This window comes from Meles meles, chromosome 12 (assembly GCF_922984935.1).
Source record: "Meles meles chromosome 12, mMelMel3.1 paternal haplotype, whole genome shotgun sequence".
Classification (NCBI taxonomy): domain Eukaryota; kingdom Metazoa; phylum Chordata; class Mammalia; order Carnivora; family Mustelidae; genus Meles; species Meles meles.
In genome coordinates, this window is record NC_060077.1 from 3,833,593 (window position 1) to 3,852,045 (window position 18,453).

Consider the following 18,453-nt stretch of genomic DNA (forward strand, 5'->3'; position numbering starts at 1 on the left):
TCTGACTGTCTCTCTCTGTCAAATAAATTTAAAAATCTTAAAAAAAAAAAAAAAAAACCTGCCATATAAGGGAGTTAGGGCCTGTACTCTCTCCAGTCGCCACCTACGAATGTGATTAAAAGGAAAAGGCTGTCTTCAGAAAAGACCCACAAGGTTAAAGCCTCTGCCTTTGGCTCAGGTCATGATCCCAGGGTCCTGGGATCGAGCCCCGCATCGGGCTCTCTGCTTGGCAGGGAGCCTGCTTCCTCCTCTCTCTCTCTCTGCCTGCCTCTCTCCCTACTTGTGATCTCTATCTGTCAAATAAATAAATAAAATCTTTAAAAAAAAAAAAAAGACCCACAAAAATTATACATATATGTAATAATATAGTATACGTATTATATTTATTAATATAGCATTATGTTTTATATATATTATATATATATGGAAGGAGCAGGAAAAACAAGGGCTATAAACTCCAATCTGCCTCTGTTTCTCTTCATCAAATCTTCCTGCGGTATATCAAAAGGCTCTTTTAAAAAAATTTTGGAAAGTACATAATCTAAAGCTGTATTTGGGGGAGAGAGGACAACAGAGACCAGTGCATTAAATAGTAACCCCAAGGTTTCCCTGGGCTAGATGGATGAAGACTGGAGTGGAAAGAATGGCCTTCCTTTCACCGCAGCTCCAAACTCTGCAAGTCCCTCTCCTTCAGCTGGCTGTTTTCCTCACGGTAAGACATGTGACCGTGGCTGTTTTCCAGGGCAGCCCCAGGGTAACCAGGCAGTCTGCCTCAGATCAGGCCAGGCAGGTGGGGCCTGGAGCTGACGCAGCCAAGGTAAGAAGACATCAGAGGGCTTTTTTCTGCCAAGACAGGGAAATTCATCCTCCTTCCTACTGCCTCCTAAAGGTGTCATGCATCGAGTCAGTGGGTCAGGCTGGGGCTGCAGGCCGGCCTTGTGGTCTGGGACTGAGAGCTGGTAATTTCCTAGTATCCAAGTCACCACTCTCCCCAGCTGAGGGTTGTTTTTACAGAGCATTAATTTATTATTTATATCCCACCTGTTTCCAAAAAGGATATCTGGCCTATTACCAAGTCATACAGTGCAAGATTGGTGAGTAAAAATTCATGGAGCCTTGTGAAGGGTAGTACTTTCAAATTTGTAAATGCATGTACTGTTTGAACCCAGTAATTCCCTAATGGAGTCTGAAGACACACTTGCATGTGTGCACAATATGTGAAAATATGTGCATATGGACATATATAAAAAATACATTTAAAAGGAAATAGACACATCAGATTGTCACCTGTATTATCCTCTAGGGATTAGCCAGGTAGCTATGAGAATGATGGAGTTTTCACATTTTGCACCCCATGTAACTTAAAAAAATACATGTTTATGCATTTCCTGAATCAATAAGTCTTAAAGGGTTACTTTCTTTTCCAGAGAAGGAATGATATGATAAACCTCCACGTAACCATCACCCAGCATCATTAGTTACCTTCCTTCAAACAATTCTTTTTAAGGGTCAGCCCGTGGCGGCGAGAAGTTCAACAGTCCCAGTCAGTCCTCACTTGGCCACTGACCAGCTGTGGGACTTTGCATGGGTCATCCATTCCCTCTGAGCCTTCCTTTCCCCTCCTTTGTAAGTGGACTAGTCACACGTCTCCCCGAGGGCTGTAGGGAAGAGACAAAAAACAGCAACGAAAAGCACGATGCTGGTGTCAGGAAGTATGTCTCATGAATGGTCACTCTGCCAGCCTATTTCAGTGGTCTTTCTGCAGGACCCCTCTGTGGAGGGCACGAAGACACGGAGCTGGATGGAGAGCATGTTGACTGGAAAGAGCTGAGGAAACAAGCTGGGGACCAGGCTTGAGAAAGTGACACATGTACTCCAGTGGCAACAGCAAGAAACCTAGAAGAGCAAGTCTGAGCACGAGGCCAAACGGTAAAGCAAGTAGGGTTATTTTTTTCCTAACATACGCGTGGGCAGCAACACACAAAACTACGCCTCTTGGGCCCGAGTCCTGCAGTGAGGTGCCCGGCATCTCGGGTTGCTAGAGGGCAGAGGCAATCCTGCTCCAGAACCTCCCTGCTCCACCTCCTCTCCGCCTTGACCCCTCACCACTAAAAGCAACAAGCTTTCCAGTAAATGTGGGGGAAACTCATCTCTCTTCCTCTATAAAAGGTGGAGGGGGGCGGGGTACTAAATATGGAGAAAGGTCCAGCACACCAGCTCCAGCCAACCGGGAGCCTGATTTCCTTAGCGAGATTAAGATCTGGACCCAAGGAGTGGTTTAACCCAACCCCCCAGCACTTGGCCAAGATCTTCTGTCGGACAGTTTTCCTCCTGGAACTCCCTAGAGCAAGGCTTCTTCAGGTCTCTTCCCCCATTTGGCAGCTCATGGAAAACTGCCTGAAATAGTAACAGCTAGGTCTGAATTAGTAAAGAACTCTAGTTATGGGTGGGCTCGAGCTAAGAAAGAGGCTCCATAGGTCTCCTGGTCTATTTGGGCTCTGAGAACAGACTCTACCAACACTGGCCTCAGAATTCTTGAATTCTGCCCTTTGAGGCCAAACTCTCCCGCCCTCTCTTCATACCAGCAGCCTCCACAGCTGCTGGGGAAATTTAGCAGGTACCTTCTAGAGCCTGGAGCCAGTCGCACAGCACTGTGGGGTAAGCAGAGGTAACGAGAGTAGTAAGGGAGTAATGATCAGGAGTCAGAGTCTGGGTGTAAAATCCCAGCTCTGTCTTTTGCTGGCTATATGGCCTTGGGCAAGTCACTTCACCTAATGAAAGGCTCATACCAACTGGTGTGTTGAAGATTAAACAGGCGTTAACATCAGTGTAAGTGCTTGGCATTGTGCCTCGTCCATTTCATATCCCATAAGGGGTATCTACAATTATCCTTACAGCCTTAGAAAGACCAGAGGCTTTGCAGGCAGGCAGGCAGTTTGAAGCCTGCCTTGACTGTTTACTGACTAGCCTGCGGAAAATTACTTAAGTTTTTAAGTTTCATGTTCGTCAGCTGTAAAACGAGGTGGATAAATTACAGGAAGAACATCCTTTGGTCCTTCTGCCCCTTCCCAATGTATACTCAACACTGACAACACACTAGAAAAAGAGAATGCAGTTAGGGTACGTGGGTGGCTCAGTTGGTTAAGCATCTGACTCTTGATTTTGGCTCAGGTTATGATCTCAAGGTTGTGAGACTGAACCTGTGTTGAGCCCACGCCAAGCCTGCTCAAGATTCTCTCCCTCTCCCACTGTTCACTCCCCATTCCAACCCCACAGGATATGCTCTCACTCTCTCAAAACAAAACAAAAAAAAAAAAAAAAAGAGAGAGAGAGAGAGAGAGAGAGAGAGATTGAGAAAACTGTCCCAGGGCTTGATCTGTCCACAAGCTGTCACGGAAGCTGAGGGGAAAATGTGCACTGGGAGGGAGACAGTCATGTCCTAGTGTAGCAGTGAAAGTGGAAAACAAAACAATTGTTTATTTTTCCCTGAATGCACTGCTGGCTGAAATGGCCAGGCAGTTTTACAGAAATTCATTCCCTTAACCAAACAGTCTGGCTAATATGGACAAAGGCCTCTAGTCTTGTCACAGGAGAGCACTTTGCAGCCAAGTGAGCCCCTGGGTTTTCCCTTTCCCACCCCATCACTTCATCTCTTTGCAATCAAATTCAAACTCAATCTCAACGGTGTCACTGCAAATTGTTTATTAAAACACAAAGCAATGGACAGTGAAAAACATCCTGATTTTTTTACTTTTTGGTGGGAGTAGGGTGGGGCATGTAAAGGGTAGGGACAGATGGAGAAAGCCCAGAAGGAAAGACAGCTCTATCCACCCCTACTGCTTTCCCGGGCCAGCCAGGTTCAAAGCCCCTCAGTCACATCTCACTGTGCTGCTGCAAATGCCTGTTGTGGCTACAGATGAAGAGTTGGTCTGACCTCCGCAGGGAGATGGGAATCTAGGAGCTACCAGGGCTACTAAGAACTTGACACTATTCTCCAGTACTTGGTACAGAATAGAGCAGCCAGGCCCGATCTGGAGGGGCCGGATGGGTTTCCGGACAAGTCAGGTTAGGTCAGTAATGGTTGAAGAGGCTGCTCTGAGCTCAGAATGGGCAGCTGGTCCTAGTGTGTTGAGAACATGGTGGAAGGAAAATCCAAGGAGGGGACTAATCCAGGGTCAAATTTCTTTTCATTCCCTGGATCATGACACACCAGGGAAGAGAAGAGTCAAAACGCCTCATTCCTGGTTTGCCGTGAAGATCTCCCTGCCAATTCTCCCCTCCCACCTGGCAACTCAGCTCTCCTTTCCCGACAGTTGTCCTTTAAAAGGACGGAAAGCACACTTCAGTTTGTTGTTGTTTTTCCTCATACTGAAATAAAGCACTGAAGCTCAAAATAGAGGTGAGAATGAAGTTCGGCTTCTCCTGGTGCTATGTGCCCCCATCTCACAAGCCTGCCTGGATGTTTGAGGTGCCAGGGCCCTCCCTGCCAACTCGAACAGGACTACTGTTTCCCCGGCTACCAGCACAATCCTGGCTCCTTGTTTTTATACTCCTGGGGGGCGGGGGGTGAGGGGGAGTGGACTGTCCCAAGAGATCCATTCTGCTCTTTTCCTGCCAACCCAGCCAGTCCCCAAATCATCTGCTCTTATCAAAGTGATTTGGCAACCAAAGGCAGGCGAGCCAAAAGACAGCTGGGGAAGGACAAACTAGATCGGCAGCAAGCCACCCATGTACAAAGAAACCCGCCCTAGCTGGGCAGCTGACCCACTGATGCCAATCTGGTCTCCTAATAAAATGAGGAAATCTAGCCCTCTTGCCCCAGGAGAGGTCTAAATACAGAAAGAGTCTGAGCTCGGACGGATAGGGAAAAATTACTCTGATCTCTCTGAAGCATGAACATTAAGGCTTCTTTGCAATTTTCTTAGAGCTCTCTGAACCCTAACTGGACTTCCCACGGAAGAGAAGCAGACTTCTTCTAAGAGTTCTGAACACACCCCAGGTGTTTCTGGTTCTGCTTCTGCACTACCACTTAACTTTAGCCCAGGCTCCTTCACTAGGGCCACAGCAGGAGGAGGCCCAAAGCATCTCCTCCTTCCCTCTTTTTGAACAGGAGCATCTGTTAGTCTCTCACTTTGGAAAGCTCACCTGCTCTCCTAGGTCCTTTGGAGAGACATGGAGGACAATATTACATGTTGCCACTCGATGCCATTAAGGCTCCTCGAGGCAAGAAGACACTTGAATTAGTTCAGAGCCGGCCAGCAAAGGGTAAGGGGGGAGGGATGGGGAAGCAGCCCCACAGCAGGGACTGTCAGACCCCTGCCCAGACCTGAATCTAGAGGGAATGCCCACCCTGGCTCAGAGCAGGAGAGGAAAAGGCACTGTGCTGACCGGGGTGGGTCCTGCCCTAATCTCCAGGGAGGGTAGAGAACTTGTGGACTCTTTCCCTGGGCTTCCCAAGGTGAGCCAATTTCTAGACAAAGGAGTCTATCTGCTAGGAAAGGGAAAATACTGCTGTTGTTTTCTCAAGTTCAACTGAGATTCTAGAAGCCATGGCCAGGCCTTCTCAGGAGAAAGCAGAGGCAGGATAAGAGGAAGAGAAATTCCTTAAAACAGAAGCTTCTCCAAAAAGATAAAGAAGTCAAAACACAGTTCTGAAACTGGATTAAACAGTTTCCAGGCACAGAAAGGGGGAGGTAAACTTAAACTTCACCTCATCTCTTCAAAGCTTAATTGACCTCTAATGTGATCCCCCAATTTCAGGCCAGTATCTCTTACGCAAACAGTGGGAAAAAGAGAACAAGGTCACACTCTCAAACCAGCCAGTGGCCCTGCAGGCCCTATGGCCCCCTGGGAGTCTGCCACCGCTGACACTTGAAGATAACCATCTTTCAAGTCACCGGAATTCAAGATATCCACTGAGCAGCTTCTCCTCCATAGCGGAGACTTTATGGGAAAATGGATCTGGTTTAGGGGACATGTGTCCCACAGATTATTTCCTGGCACAACGTTTCAGCCAGCATGAGTAAAACCCAAAATGACCAGCTGGCCCCTGATCCAAATCAGAGCTAGGCTCACACTCTCAGCCCATCCCCAGAAGACATCTTTATGTCCACCCAGAAACTGAACCGAAGAAGGAGTTTCATCTTGGCCATCTGCTCTTGGCTTTGGCCAGCTGGGGTCAGGGAAATCTAAAAACCTAGGAGAGCATACATCCAGGAGAAGAGCCCAGATCTCCCTTTCTCCAGGCCTAAGTGGCATCCCTCATCACCTCCCCGACCCTAGATAGACTCCCTACAGCATAGCCGCCTAGTCCTAGCACTAGCTCAAAATATAGGCAGAGGAACAAACAGTGCAAAAAGCAAACGATGAACAGAGTAATTCGTGACATACACAATACAAAAATAAAAATAAAGAGTGCCCCACCCCACCCCTTGAACCTAAACTTCATGTACCTATATCATCTTGGAGGAGCCAAAAACAAAAGAACAAAAAACAAAAGCTTTCAAGTTCAGCATCATGGGCCAGCTGTGACTGGCCCTGGGCAGCTCTGTTAGCTGGGTGGGCTTGGCTCCAGGGGACTCTACCCCAGCCCCCACCATACTTCTTCCTGTTTCCTCACTTCTCCTTTAGTTTTTGTGAGCCATAGAAAGATGTTCCTTCCTTTCGGACACAAGTAGAGGAAAATGCCCATCCCTATCCCTGAGCTCAGGGGAAAGGAGTGGGCTTGGAAACAGGGGTGGGCTTGGAAGCAAAGCTGCTTGGCTTACAGTACCATTAGGAAATGGCCCCAGGAGCCAGAGTTTCCTTCTGAGACTCTGAGTCACTGAAGGAATGGGTTGAGGTGAGGAGGCGGGACCCCTCCTTCCTCAGAGACCCAGGCAAACTAACAAACAAGGCAAAATGGAGGCAGCACGTCCTCCTTCCTCATCTCGTCTACTCCACTGGCAACGGCCGACAGCTGTGGGGAGTTCTGATGGAAGAAGAACCGACGCCACTGTCAGGAGCCCAATTAATCGTCAGGATGTCCACTGTCCCAGGCAGGGTGTCCCCAGGACCAAGGCCATAGATGTCATCCTTTAAAGCAGGGAGCTTTGTGAAGCACTCCGGAAGTGTTCCCCTTACCGCAGCCTCAGGCCACAGCCGTCCAGATGCCTGACTCAATACCCTACTGCTGAGGCCCAAGTCACAGCTAAAATAAAGGGCTCCAACTCTCAAGGACTAAATGCTGGCCCAGAGTAACTCATCAAGAGTCAAAACCCAGGGCATGAGCCCAAAGGCTACTTAATTTGTCACATGACGAATAGTTCAAATATATGGAGCTCTTTAAAAACATTGAAGAAAAAAAAGACAAAATTAAACACATTCTAAAGTGATGAGCCTTGTCTTGAGGTTCTATGCTGCTCGAGCCCAAGCAGAAGCTAATCCTGCTGCCTTCCATTCACAGAATTCCTTGTAGCTTGGCTGGGTCCTCCCTCGTTGCTGCCTAACTGGGAAAAGGGTAACGGTGACCAGAAAGGAAGGAGACAGGGAAGCTTCGTTTCCTGCAGAAGTTTTTCCAGGGAATTTCAGACAGACGCTTAGATGCTAAGGTCAGAGCTGCCAGGACTATGGTGGACTATGGGCAGTATTTCAGCCCTGTCACACCAAGAACCCAAATGTAACTTGGATAGGGAGATGAAAGGGCACAGGGATATACTATTAAGATCAGTGAGAGGCGCCCTTGGGCCAGATACAGACAATCGGTCTAGTTCTGTGGGATAGCCCTGGGCATAAATCAAAACTGGTTGACTTGTGCCACGGACACAAGATGGGAATAAATGAACATCAGATACTAGACACTTTAAACAGTGGTCAGTCACTTAGCAGGGTTCAAGTCTCTGAGGTGGCTCTTAAGTTATGCTAACATAAGCCTTTTCTAATCCAAAGACCAGAAAAGACTTTTAAGGTCAAGTGTTCTGTTGCTGCAGGCTGGAAAGCATCCCTGGCCCCTGGCAGCAAGACCCTACAGAGGGGCCAGTAAAAGAACTGCTGGGTCAGGTCCTCCTGGCTGCTGGCTCAGAGATCCAGGGAGGGAGGTACCAACAAGGTGAGGCGGTACAGGATAAGACATTCAGGCAAAGGGAACCTCAGATCCCCATGTCTCCTTCCCTTCTTGGCAATAACTTAGCGGGATGACTGAGAGAGAGATTTCAAACGAGCCAGATTAAGGGGGTGAAAAATGAGAGGAAATCAAGTCCCCAACAGGCACTGAAATCAAAATGATTTGTTGTGGTAACAAGTCAGAGGCAACTTGAGGACCTGACATAAACTAATCGTCTTGGATACCAGACAGTCCTCTAACTGGCACATGTCGGGGAGAAAGGCAATGACAAAGCGCAAACACTGAAGGTGGAACCATCACTGGGCTGAAACCAGAAAGGCTTCCAAGTAAGGGAGTATCTACTTTTCTTTCTTGTTTTGTTTAATCCCCCTGTTTTCGTCTTTATCATACAAATTATACACCTCCACACGTACGCGAAGCACACACACTTTCAATCCCAGGACATCTGAAAACTTATCTGGACATCACTTCAGAACATACCCAACTCCCAGTGCTAGTCTTCTCAGGTAATAAGATGACATGTCCCTGCTGTTAATTTCTAATCTAAAAAAAAAAAAAGGAATCGTGTCTGCTCTGGGTTCAGAGTCCTTTCCACTAGGTGTGCAGACTAGGATCCTTGAACGTGTAGGATCCACTTTACCCTAAGTACCCTGGAGAGGAAAGAGACGGCTGGGGCCAGCCACAAAGAGAGCACAAGGACTGAAGCAGGGCTGGGACCAGTGGTGGATGAGGGCTGCTCTCTACCCACTCTGCCTCTTTTTTTCTCCTTTAATTTTTGTATGTGTTTTTTGTTTGTTTGTTTTGTTAATCACTGTGAAAAATACAGAAACCAAAACCAGTATGTTTGGTTTCTTTCCCTCACCCCTCCACCCAGTTCAGGATGATATTTGTTCTCACAACCGGCAGAGGCAGAAGAGGGTGGGAATGAAGACTCCGAAGGCCACCAGGATGGGAAACATGAGGCTGCTGTTGTCTGAGGCGTAGGGGTTGGGCGTGCGGGGGCCTGACTGCACCCGGTTCTTATTGGTCTGTCTTTTGAGATTAGACCCTTCATCGTATTCTTCTTCTTCCTCTTCCTCCTCTTTCTTCTCCAGTCCTGGATGAGGCTGCAGCTTTGGTACATCTGACACAAGAAAACAGACACCTGTTAGGTAAGACCCACAGCATTTAAGTGAGACCCTTAAGAGCCATAAATGAGCCACAATAAAGAGATGCTGTGACCTAAGCAGGGTCCACAGGAAAAAAGAGAAGTAGCAGAAATAGCTGCTGGCCTAGAGAGAATAGCAGATTGCTGCAAACAGTAGTCTTCTTTAGATTTAACTAAAGCACAGTAAAAGCCCTATGCCCAGGGAGGCTGGCTATCTCCCCTTCCTGTCCTATTTTTTCAGAACCACGGGAGAACCAGACTGAACAGAGACAATGACCCGATATCCAAAACTTACTAACCTTTTCAAATCCTTCCTGCAGCCTCAACAATCCCACATTCCCTTTCTGATCCACCCAGCAACTGAGGAAAGGCTGAGCCACAGAGCCTTGGGTTGTCAGCACACACTACCCCTCTGCTCTGCCTCCTCCTCAGGGACTCAAGCTACAAATCTGTCTTTGTGGCAGGACATCTGCCTAGATGTCAGAATACCAGCATCTGGGGACACATCAAGACAACAGGATCAGCTCCTTGGTGCATTCAGAAGAGTTGGGAAAACATACAGAGGCGGAATGGAGGAGAAAAGTCACTAAGACACAAGCTTTCCGTGCAAAAAACGAGCCTGAGAAGCTGGCAGGCAGGATCATCACAACGCAAAGAAAGTGATACACCCTAAGGCTGGGTCCCAAGGACCAGGAGACACTGGTAAGTGAACTCCTGTCTAGTGCAGTCCAGCAATTCTGGACTCTCAGAGCATACCAAGACGCAAAAGGACAGCTCCTTTTCCCTTTTCCCTTTTGCCCCCCAGGAAAAAGAGGTCAAAGTAAGAGACTAAGGACAAGTTTTAGGCAATTCCAAAAAACTACAAGGGTCAGGGCACACTAATAGGCACCATTTTTAGGCCAAATTAACAGTGAAGTTAAAGGAATTCGTCCAAAACCAAAGACCTGATTAAGTGGGAACAGCAAAATTTAAACACAGACCTTACTCCAAAGCTTATGGCCAGCACCACGCTACACTTCATCCCCATCCAAACTCCCCACAGTTTGGCTTTAAGTGTTCTCACAAGAGTGATCAGCTAAATTATTTCCCCAAGGGTTTCCTCAACCATATCCTTTACCCCAAGGGAAAACGAAGGTTAAAGGTTAAAATGCCACTTACCATCCACTGTCCCAGCCATGATGTAGAGTGCACAAACTTTGGGATTATCATAGTACCCCTAAGAAACGGGAAACTATGGTCAGCACCACACAGCAATAAACATTCCCCTGCACCCATTCCTTTTAAACATTTACTCAGCCGGAGGGCAGAGGGAAGACATTACCTTAACAAACTCGATGTAAAGTTTCCCTGTGAAGGTGGACACCTCCCCTTGGACACTCAGCTTCCCCTTTCTGATGCTCATAGGGATGATTTCATCATGAGCTGTGCTGTGCCCAACACGATCAAAGATATCCAAGTCCTTCACCACGACATGGCCATTCAATCGCACATCAAATACCTTCCACGATTAAAAAAAAGAGAGAGACAATGTCAAAACCATCAGCTTCATACCCCTTTAGCAGCTGGACATCATGTACCTGCCCAGGCTTCAAGTTCAGAAATAATTTTTTAAACGACAGGGCTGGATACAGTCAAGGGTACAGAGTTCTTTACATGAGCTAAATCAAAGCCATGTTCTTTCACTGTCCAGGTCTCATATTGGCCTCAGGGAACAAAGAATATAAACAAAAAGCTCAACATGGACAGAAGGAAATTCACAAGAAGAGGCAGGAAAAAAGTAAGGCTAAAAACAAGAAGGCACTAACAACCGAGGAGGACAATCGGGATCGGTTAATTGCCAAAAAAAATAAGATTCTGGCATTGCCCCTGTCACCAACCCCCAGGGCAGGTGCAGCCTTGTGAGCTATGGGACATTGCTTCTCTAGGGGCAGAAGGAATCCAGCTTTTCCTCAAAGCTCACCTGTTCCTCCCTTCTGGGGAGGCTCTTACATTCTCTGGCCCATAGCAGGGGACTATCCAAGAGTGGCAATGTCCCACTGACCAGGCCTCACCTTCTGCTGGGACTGTGCAAAGTAGACCTCAGCAAATTTCAACACCAGCACGTAGTCCCCCTCCTCCTTAATGGGCACTTCATAGCCAAAAGTCTCCTCATTGTACCGCTCTGTTTGATACAGGATCTGGTCCTCCGGGTTGGAACGCAGGATTGGCAATTTCATACCATAGTCAGAGGCTGGGGACAAAACACAAAGAGAGATCACATCAGAGGCAAGACACACAAAAAGAGCAGAGATCCCAGAACTGCCATTTCCAGGGCAATGCTAGTAACCCTCCCAGGGGAAGGGACCACCCCCTCTCTGCCTAGCTCTAAAGAGACCGGACACAAAGGCAAGAATCAGAGAGCCATTACCAAGGAAGAATAAAGTGAAAGAAACCAAACACTAATAATCCCAACAGCTCCCTAACCCTCAGAGCAGAACTTTTTAAAAGCCTATTAAAATGACTTTCCTCAACTGCACAGAGAGTGACAGGAAGAAAACAGGCAATCGCTACAGCTCCTGACTCCCTGAAAAGAGGAGCTTCAGAGAAACCTCATACAACGGGGGGACGGCCAAGAACTCTACAAGACGATTAAGTTCAAAAACTCTGTGTTGCTTTTTTTTTTTCATTCATAGAAGCTCAAGAGTCAAAACAGTTTATGTTAGGAAAGTCATTTCTACATTGTTTTTACTTAAGTAAGATACAAGCTTAGTTGCTTTTTATAATTTTCATTCACAGAGTTCCAAGGCTGGTAAAGAGAAACATGCTCATAAAAAGAAGGGTGTGATGCTCTCTAATTTCCTTTACGTGTAAGCACCTCACTTCTCACAAACTCAAAAAACGCAACGTCACCTATTCTCTCTTGCACATTCCTCCAGTTAAACCTTCGGTTTAAGTTAACCCTTTGGAAGGAAAAAAGTTCCTGTTGTATCCCCAGCACCTAACAAGGTGGCTGGCACATGAGCAGGAACTCGGTATGATTTGCTGAACGAACAAACAACGAAGGAGGTGCCAGCGGCCCAGTGAAGCCACACTATCTTCTGCACGGGGCTAGAGCCAGCCTAGCAAGAAAAAATCTGCCAAGGTCCAATGGCACCTCTGGCCAAAGATGCCCAAGTCCTTGGGGAACCACCTTTCCCATTTCACAGACTGACAAGGCTTATTGCAGGGTAAAAGTACAAAAATGCCGGGGTGGCTCAGCTGGTGGAGCATGAAGCTCTGGATCTCAGAGTCATGAATATTCAAGCACCATTTTGGGGATAGAGCTTGCACTAAAAAAAAGTAAAAAGTTACATACCTTGGGTCAGTCTCCTGCCCCGTAACAAAGTAGACTGGGGTCTTTCCTCAAACATGAGACACCAACCACACTCCAGCCCCAGAGATGAACAGCTATGCTTCCTCCTTCCAAAAGTAGCTTCTCTGATTCCTTTATCATGTAAACACAATGAGGCTTTCCAGTGCTCCATAAATCTACTTTCCAACTACAGACTTAGTAGTGATTTTGGTACAGGCCCAGTCTCTCCTCCAGCCTGGAATTAAGATTTCAAGACCACCTTCCAATCTCACACAGGGACTCTTGGACATTTGGCACCTAGATCCTTTGGGAGATGTCCAAGAGCAGTCATCCCTGGAGCTGTATCTTCTGAATCACTAAAACTCCAAGGGGATCTTTTATCTCCAAGGGAGGTGAAAGAGTAACTAAAAGAGCCAGTGACTAAGGTCAAGCCCTCAAAAAAATAAACATAACTGTTAGTTCCTGTCAGTGAATAGTTAGCCATGACATCAGATGGACCTGATGAGACAATGCAACAGGAAACTCATTACACTTTTGTCTTCAGACTTTTTTCTTCTCAAGAAATCAAAGAAGGGTGCTAAGAAGCACTACAAAGGATGCACTGCCAACACGCCTCAGCTCTTTCCCAGGCTCAAACCATTACACGAGGGCACAAACCCATAAAGATTAAAAGACTGCTATTTCTCTTCCACTTGAGTTCTAAGAATTTCCTTCTTCCATGAGAACCATGATGCCTACAAATTTGAACATTAACCAGATTTGTTTTTTAGATACACAGAAAATGTTATGCATGTGTGGGGAATCTTCTTTTTCCCGCCGAGTGGAAAGAGTATAAAACTGACAGTAATGTAATCTGTAACAGCCTTAGTCTCACAACTAAGAAAACTCAGCCATGTGAGTAAAAATTACTTAACAATCTTGGAATTACCTTTAAATATTTTCCCTTTAAAGCCCAAGTCGCTTTCCCAGGAGATCTGCCACATGTAAAGTTGCATTTGCCCAAGTCCCAAGAGACAGAGCGGCAAAAAGGACTTTTTTCTTTCTTCCTTAGACTTTATGTATTCACAGCTAAACAGATTTCTCTAAAATACAGTGAAGTGTACATAATCACCACACTGTTGAAGTTGGCCCAATAGAATTCAGCCAGTTAACCAGAAGGGAAGGGGGCCACAGGGCCTACATTTTGTCTGCTGCTGCTTAGTTCAGGACAATGGAGGAGCCAGGCTGCTTGAAAAATTCAGCCTGTTTTCCTGTAAGACAGGCCTGGATCTGAATCCTGGCTCTGCCGCCTATGATGTGATCTGGAACAAATGATTTTCTCCAGGTGTTTTATCACCTGTAAAATAGGGGATACCACCAATCTAAATTCTCTACCTATGAAATTCTGCTACTTGGAGGGGCCTGCAGAGGAAGCCTGCCGCTTAGGTGACAGTATAGGGAGAGAATTCTAAACAAATCCCAAGCCTTGAGCAAATCAGAAGGAGCAGTGACTCTCATCCACTTTTAAGTTCTTACCTCTCCAAAGCCAGATCCCTCCCCAGCCAAAAGGAAGGTTACCCAGCAAAGGGTCTTCCTTAGGCTTGATGAATTAGTAATCTGATAGGCTCATGCTCTAAGCCACCCTTTTATTCCTCTGGAGCTATGATGTGCCGTAGTTGTAACTTCATGTAAAAGGTCATCAAGCACAGAAAAGAGACACTTTAACCCACAGGACAGTTTTCAGATGGGGGCCACTGATTTCTAAAACAATGGTAAGTTATACTAAAAAAGGAAAACAGGGGCGCCTGGGTGGCTCAGTGGGTTAAAGCCTCTGCCTTCGGCTCAGGTCATGATCCCAGGGTCCTGGGATCGAGCCCCGCATGGGGCTCTCTGCTCAGCAGGGAGCCTGCTTCCTCCTCTCTCTCTGCCTGCCTCTCTGCCTACTTGTGATCTCTGTCTGTTAAATAAAATAAAATCTTTAAAAAAAAAAAAAAAAAAAAAAGGAAAACAAAGCCCAGAGAGGTAAAGCGTGTTCTTCAAGGTCATACAAATGATCAGCAGGTATCTTTCTATGAAGCGGAAACAGCCTCTCCTAAAACCAAGCCAAGTTCTATGCTCTCAGGCCAAATAACCAAGTCTTTTCCTCCTCAGTCAGGAGGAACCCAGAATGAGCAAGTTGAAAAGAACCTGGAATGTTCAGCATGCCAAAAACCCAAGTTGAGCATGCTGAAGCATAGTGGTACTCCCATCTGGTGAAGCACACAAGTTGAAAAAGCCTTTCCCAGGCTATAAGTATCTCTGATGAGCACTACCTATCCTCAAGGCAGAAATGAAATTCAATAAAATGGAGTGCCTATGAAAGCAAAAGCCACTAGGTGCCCTAGGCCACTCACAGTTACAAGAATGCTGAACTACAAAGACACTACAGAGAAACACCAAGTTCAAAAGCAGGCCAAACCCTTATCTGGATTAACTTGGCGACAAATACCTGAATTCAGTCAACATAAAATGAACTTTCTTCAGCACGCTAGAAGCAATACCACAGGCATGTGGCAAAAGAAATAAAACAGCAGTTCCTCCTGCAACTAGTGTAAAAAGCCGCATGAAGCAAGGGTCTGCAAGAACGTGGCACATCCCTCCTAACCAGTGCCGGAGAAGGGAAGGCAGAGTCAACAGCTACACTTCCTTGGTGGTGCCAACTCCTTAGCACAGAAACAAATTAGAGAGTTGCCTCCTGAGAGTGGAAGCTGAATCACATCTCAGGCCCAGATCTAAGGCCACCAAAAATTACTCTCAGGAACCCAGTAAGTGCAATGTTGCAATAGGCTGGCTAGTCCAAGCTACAGCTGACGACGAGCCTCTACTCCTCCTCGTCTACCCCTTCCTACTGCTACACTTCACGGTTCACGTTTGCCATACTCCGATGGAGTGGAGCAGAGAACCTCTGTTTATAGAGTGCCCCAAAGGCCGGGGTCCAAGATAGGGCTCCGGTACACATGAGCTTGGGTAGGTCTCGTGTAATTTTACCTGCTACAATAAACTCCAGAGAAACTGCAACCATGAACCAATAAACCAAGAACGTAGAGCCCAGCCTGGCTGAATGCTGACCGGCATCAGCACCTCCCCCTCTCCACCCCCAAAATCATCTCCACCAGCAAATTAAAACCAGGATTTCCGAATAAGAGGACCTGGGAACTAAACCTGTATTGCCTCAGTTTTTTCCTCCACACAATAAACCTAACAGGATAATGTAACCTACGTGAAGCCTGGTATCTGTTAAGTGAAAGAAACCATCTGCACGCTGTCCTCACCACTGCTATCTCAAGAGGCAAAGTCCACAAACAGTCTCCAGTTTCCTCAAGGGCTCCTTCCTCCCTGCCCACACCCAAGAAGAAAGAGGAAGGGTCCAGGATGGAGATAGCAATGACCTCCTGCTTCTGTTAAGTCTGGCTTTGGCTGCTGTTACAGCTTGCTGAAGATTGGAGCCCTGACTCAGCTGAACCCAGGCTACTGAGACCTACATGCCAGGGCTAACTAAATTCCAAGACAAACATAGAACTTCAGAAAACAGCCCTGTGTCCCAACACTCTCACATGTATGGAAGCAATAAACTCACTAATATAACAAACCCCAGGACACTGCAATTATCTTGGAAGAACGAAGTTAAACCCTTTCCTAAAGGCAAGGGCCAAATCTGGGCATCGTGGAAAGAATGAGAGAAAGTCTGTCTCTTGGTTTTCTGGAGATGGCATACTGCCAATCTGGCAGCCTCTGAACCCAGCATACAACATAAATCTCCTTCCAACACATGAAGTAAGGAGCTTCCCTCTTAAACTGTTGTCCAATCGCATTTACAGAAGAAACAGAGTCTAGAGCAGATTTTTTCCCAAAGTCTGGTCTGGGGATGACCAACATCAAAAGCTCCCGGTGCAGAAACGTGGGTTTAATCTATCGGGCCCAGAATTTGCATTTTTAACCAACTCCACCGGCTATTTCTTACACTAGCTTTGAGAACTGCGCAGCTCTCTAAAAACTGCTGTTGCTCCTCAGTTGAGTCAAAATCATCTTTCCCATACACTGGAATCCTACCTCTCAAGGCCGCTTAGGACAGGATCTACATACTGTGGGACACAATACTCAAGATCTTACACTGGCCGACCGGCTGACACGCTTAATCAGCCTCACGTGCAGGATGGATTCAATGTAACCACTCTCTGGGGGGCCTCAACTTCCACCTTTAAGCACAGATTCCCAGCTCTAAAGGGGAGGGGGGCGCGGAGGAGACTACGTCCAAACTTTCCTGGCCCATCCTCTTCGAAGATTCCTTTCTATGCTGCCTAAGGATCAAGCCCCGCTCCTGCAGAAGGGGTAAGGAAAGTGGCTGGTTTCTGGGATGGCAGGAATCTACCAGGAACCGTCCTGATAGGAGAGCAAAACCATCCAAGCCTGGGACTCTGATAACCGACAACCCGCGAGGCCTCGAGGTAGCAGGAGGCCGCCCCCCGACTTTACTCTCCCAGATCGGGTGGAAGTGAGGGGTTAAGAAAATGCAGGATGTGAAGTCCAAATATAACTTCTCGCCAACTCTGCCTCAATCGTTCTTCGCAGCTTCGAGCCAGCGCCAGGCTCTGAGCTCGGACCGGGTCCCTGAGGAAACTGCAGAGAGACTTGGCTCCAGAGACGTGGCCCCAGGGTCGAGGAGGGAGTTCAGGGCCCGCAGCCCTCAGCCGGCTGCGCCCAGCACGGCAGGCCCCGATCCCACGGCTCGGCTGAGGGGCTCTCACCTCGGCCCACCCGGCCTTCCAAAGGGTCCTTGCGGAAGTGGATCCCGTGCACGTCCACATGCGCCTCGCCGCCCGCGTTGACGGCCCAAATGACGCTCTCGGGGAGCCCGGCCCCCGCCGAGCCGACCACGCCGAGCCCCGGCCCCGGGAGCGCCGGCAGCAGTGGCAGAAGTAGCAGTCGCAGGAGCGCCACGGCGGCTCCCTCCACCGCCCGGGCCCCCAGCATGGCGGCCACCACAGCGAGGGCAGCCTCCGCCGACCCTCGTCCTCAGCCGGCCGCCAGGCCGCCCCGGACTCAGAAAAACAGCGCCACGAGCCGCTCTGCCTCAGCCGCCGGGGACATGTCGCTCTCAGGCCTCCTTCTCAGCCACGGGTTCCGCCTCCCACCTCAGGAACAACCTACCCCGTCGCCCAGCCCCCCGGCCACGATGCTGCAGCCAATCAGCGCCCGACCCTCATTAATTACCCATCACCCCGCCGGGAAACGCCCGTCCATTGGCTGCCAGGCGAGGGGAAGGGCGTGGCTACTCCCAGGCGCCGGCCCAACCATCAGGCTCGAGAGGGAGCGCGCGCAGAGGTTGGGAGTTCGGTTGAAGCGGCGGTTCAATGCGGAAGTGGCGGGGTGCAGCGCCCAGGCGGCCCCGGAATCCCGCAGCTGAATAGGAAAGGTGGCCTAGGAGGGAAGGTTTAGAGTAGGGCGCACTGACACGTCGCCAGCACTTCCGGTGCTCCACATCTTGGGACCGAATAGGCTCTGGAGGGGGCGTTGCCGACTTCTCCGCCCCCTCTTCCTTTCTCAGGGAGAGGAATGAACATAAGCTCTAGTAGGAGTAGCAGTGGACACTCTTCCGACCTGAGCCTCGGTCTTTTTCTTCTTGTGAGGCAGAAAACCCATCCTCCCTAGAGATGCCACAAGCACAGGTCTTCAGGGCACAAGTCCCACGAGGACAACACCCCGCCCCCACCCCTTAGCGGACTCGGGGCCGGTGGTAGCGTCCAGCAGGCCGTCCAATCAGAAGGCTCCAACGCAGCGGAAATGCGTGGCCTTGTGGGGGAGGGGCTCTCCAGGCTATCCGTGTATCCATGGCGACAGCCTCGGGCCCGCCCCAGC

The 18,453-nt window shown here is 48.3% G+C and overlaps 1 protein-coding gene across 1 annotated transcript; it reads right to left on the bottom strand.

The window, feature by feature from the left end:
• Window positions 1-3,685: 3,685 nt before the first annotated feature.
• Window positions 3,686-17,728, bottom strand: MLEC (malectin). Its single transcript, XM_046024863.1, has 5 exons — window positions 17,343-17,728; window positions 11,300-11,478; window positions 10,570-10,746; window positions 10,407-10,464; window positions 3,686-9,224 (listed from the first exon to the last, which is right to left on the bottom strand). The coding sequence occupies exons 1-5, from the start codon at window positions 17,566-17,568 to the stop codon at window positions 8,995-8,997; spliced, it is 870 nt and encodes a 289-aa protein (XP_045880819.1). The 5' UTR covers window positions 17,569-17,728; the 3' UTR covers window positions 3,686-8,994.
• Between the last annotated feature and the right edge of the window lie 725 nt (window positions 17,729-18,453).

Bases quoted from the DNA above. Each gene is read 5' to 3' on its own strand.
- MLEC (XM_046024863.1), bottom strand. From the start codon at position 17,568: ATGCTGGGGGCCCGGGCGGTGGAGGGAGCCGCCGTGGCGCTCCTGCGA. The intron at 10,465-10,569 runs GTAATGTCTTCC...CCCGTTTCTTAG, and splicing joins TTTACATCGAGTTTGTTAAG to GGGTACTATGATAATCCCAA. The intron at 9,225-10,406 runs GTAAGTGGCATT...TTCTTGTGTCAG, and splicing joins CATGGCTGGGACAGTGGATG to ATGTACCAAAGCTGCAGCCT.